General features: G+C 37.8%; 2 protein-coding genes across 2 annotated transcripts in view; both read left to right on the forward strand.

Annotated features, from left to right (window-relative positions):
- The window catches only part of LOC118335796 (chymotrypsin-like protease CTRL-1), a gene marked incomplete in the record, with an annotated part of 151345 nt that overhangs the window by 72527 nt on the left and 75422 nt on the right, over positions 1-3396 (forward strand).
- Positions 1-3396, forward strand: part of smg9 (SMG9 nonsense mediated mRNA decay factor) — an 11054-nt gene that overhangs the window by 5400 nt on the left and 2258 nt on the right. The window contains exons 11-12 of the mRNA XM_035672223.1: positions 77-202; positions 299-443. Of these exons, the coding sequence (XP_035528116.1) occupies positions 77-202; positions 299-443 (271 nt within the window). The remainder of the gene's footprint in view (positions 1-76; positions 203-298; positions 444-3396) is intronic.

Here is a 3396-nt window from a genome sequence, read left to right on the forward strand (position 1 = left end):
CATGGATGTAATTATTTGGTTTTGAGATTTGATTAACAAATTAGCTGCATGCGCTCATCCCATGCTTTGATTGTAGGTACATTGTCCATGTTGGACTGCAACATCTTCCCTGGCTTGGGGCAGGAGTTTCTGGCGACTGAAGTCAACATGTTTCTCCTTCCTGTGCAGGAGAACGACGGGGAGGATAATCTGACTAAAGCAGGTTACAGAGAATTTATCTTCACATATGACAGAACTGAATTTTTGTCCAGCATATATTGTTCTCTAAGATGTGAATGAATCTTTGTACCATGTTTAGGGTCTGGAACATACCCACTCTTCTCTCTGCTCCCGGGGTACAGAGGACACCCTGCCTTCTCCACCATGGTTTCAAAACTCCGCAGCCAAATACTAGCCATGCCCCGCTGTCAGCTGTCACACACCATCCTCACTGAAAAGAACTGGTAAACATCACATTCTTCTCTGCCCACTTTCCATTTATTTCTACTGGGGATTGGGGCACGGGGGCACACAAGGTTTATTGTTTTTATTTGAAACATTGGGGTGGGGTTACTAAAAAAGTTGTAGTTATGCGGCTACCAGGAAGCCCCTCAAAATTCTATTTACTGTTAGACTTTCAGTTTGGCTAATAAAGCCACTATAATCCAGACTAAAGAACCTTTTAAGATAATCAAGACGTCCATCAACTCCTGATGCTGAGGAGATGATGAGAGAGAGAGAGAGAGAGAGAGAGAGGAGGAGGAGGTAGAGATAGAGACAGAGACAGACATATAGACAGAAGGACAGAGACAAAGGTGCCACAGCAACAACAGTAGCAACAACTTACACTAATAGTAGTGACTGATGGTGATGATGAAGAAGATGATGACGAAGACGACAACAGCCACAACGATGGGCACGATGAGCAATGATAATAGTAATAATAGTAGCTGTAGTGGTAATATTAATAATATTATCAGTAATAATTAGCAGTGGGAGTCAAGCAGGTCCATGGCAGGAGGCACCACCAGGAGACGAATAAGCACAAGAACTTCAGGGAAGGAGCTCAGTGCATCATGGGAAATCCTGTGATGAACTTCTAAATCGTGACGAAAAATCTTCAAAATAAGCTGTTGGCTATGTAGAAAGTCACACAACTGTTTGGCGACTACTTTCTCCAGAATCTTAGAGATGAAGGGGAGCTCTACCCACTGAGCTAACCGTGCGCCCAAGAGTAGGCTTTTTAAGAAGGGGTTTAATTACTTTACTGCTACTTTAAAGGACTGTGGTACATATCCCTACAATAAAGAAAGATTGATCATATCCAATAAAGAAGTGCCAATTAAGAGAAGTCTCATACATCCTGCTGTAAACACATGCCTGCATTTCCTATAGAATAAAATTATACATTACTTTGTTGAGACCCTGTCTCTCCTACTAAATGCCACCATGTGGTTTTAGGTGCAACAACTATTGGATGGAATGCCATGAAATGTGCTTCAGACATTCATGTTCCCCTCAGGATGAATTGTAATAACTTTGGTGATCCTCTGTCAGAATTATCTGAGCAGTACTTTGCTTCTGCTGTACTTTGTGTTTGGTGCTTATTAGCAAATGTTAGCATGCTGACGTGGCAAATAAAAAAACAAAGATGGTAAACAGTAGTAGGTCCTGTAGTATTATATGGGAAACCTAATTATCTGGCAACCCAGAGTCTTGTCAGGTTACAGATAATTTAACATTTTAAGCCGTTTATTGAACATGTGTATATATATATATATATATATATATATATAATATGTATTGTAATGTAATGTAATTATTTGAATAAATATGTATATTTATTTTAAGAGCCACCTGTTAAATGCTAACAGAAAAAGAGGTAATGATTCTGAATGTGTCAGAAAAACCGGCAAGGAGACTGAACTTTGAAACTGAAATGTATTTCAACACAGTATAACATCACACAATTCTCTTTCAAACACAAAATAACTTCCAAATGCACAATAACTTGCTCCTCTCCCCTGTCCCTGCCATGTCTCCCCGGAGTCAGAATCCTGGTCAGTTTAAAAGATGGAACAGAGGTAGTACTTGTGTAAAGTGGTAGTAAAGTGTGTGTTACTTGTAATCTGTTACTACCTTCCTGTGAGATAAACAGATATGTATGAAATATATTAAAATATCCTATAAAAATTTTAAGAAAATATAGATGCCATGATATATTGCAGGGTCTAACATGCGTAACGTAAGAGAGACTCAAGCATTGATTGAAATTTGTCATGTAAGTTATTTTGGATGACACCCAGCCCCTGCTGAAAGGAGCGACTGTGCTCATGCAGCTTCAGAAGTGATAAACCGAGAATCACTTGAATGCCAGTCTGAGGTTAACATTGCTCATCATCACAGTGATCACTGAGGACTTTGCAATTATTAAAGAGCCTGAATGCTATGTGAACATCATCTTAAGCATGAATACACTAAGGAGATCCATTTATGCATTATACATCACTATAGAGCACAGACAAGAAGGTCGTGGAAACAAATGTCTAATGAAAAGAAACCTTGTTTCTAAAATGCAAACTCACTTTCAGTTGAATGTCAGGGCTTCAGTGAAATAGTCAGGAATTGCATATTTGTCTTAAAAACAGTGATTTGAAAGTGAGTGAGGTAACAATAGATGAGGAAGAGTATAGTCATGAGGCAGTGATACTGTTGAAAATCAGATGAAATCAGTGTGAGCATGGTTTGGTGTGCATGGTGTAAGAGAATTTATATCCAGTTCATTCCTCTATTTATCACACAGATTAGATAAATGATGCATGACACCATTGTGTCCTGGAATTTTTAGAATTACAATAAAGAGCTCATAACTGCAACTACAGGTCAAAACATATGAACAGATTACCATTTTACATATTTTACAACCAGACTCCAAGCCAATAATGTAAATTGTTCTGTTCATTGTCATCCAGTTAGTTTGGTTCTGTGAACGCAGACATTTAATTTATTCATCTTGGATAAAGTGAAAAGTCTGAGTGAGAGGCAACTTGACTAAAGAATCAAAACCATAATCAGCTGATACTGATGCAATACTGATCATATGATTGTTCTTATTGATTGGCTGTGACTAAAGAAAACATGACGTTACTGCTACTAGACACTATTAAACAGTGTTATTACATGTAAAGGCTGATGGAAAAATGTAAAGATATTATAACTATTGCCAAAATCTCTTATAAAACAAGTCTGACTTCTCTAATTAGGTCTTACTTATAGAATTGATCTATATATCGTCTCACAGGTTCTCATGGATCCTGGTGGAGCCTCCTGCCATGGTCCTGCTTGACTGCCATTGCTAATATCACTGATATTATTGTTATTATTATTATTATTATTATTATTACTACAGTTACTATT

The sequence above is a fragment of the Morone saxatilis genome, unplaced genomic scaffold (genome assembly GCF_004916995.1).
Source record: "Morone saxatilis isolate NCDOM2014 unplaced genomic scaffold, NCSU_SB_2.0 Contig24, whole genome shotgun sequence".
NCBI lineage: Eukaryota > Metazoa > Chordata > Actinopteri > Moronidae > Morone > Morone saxatilis.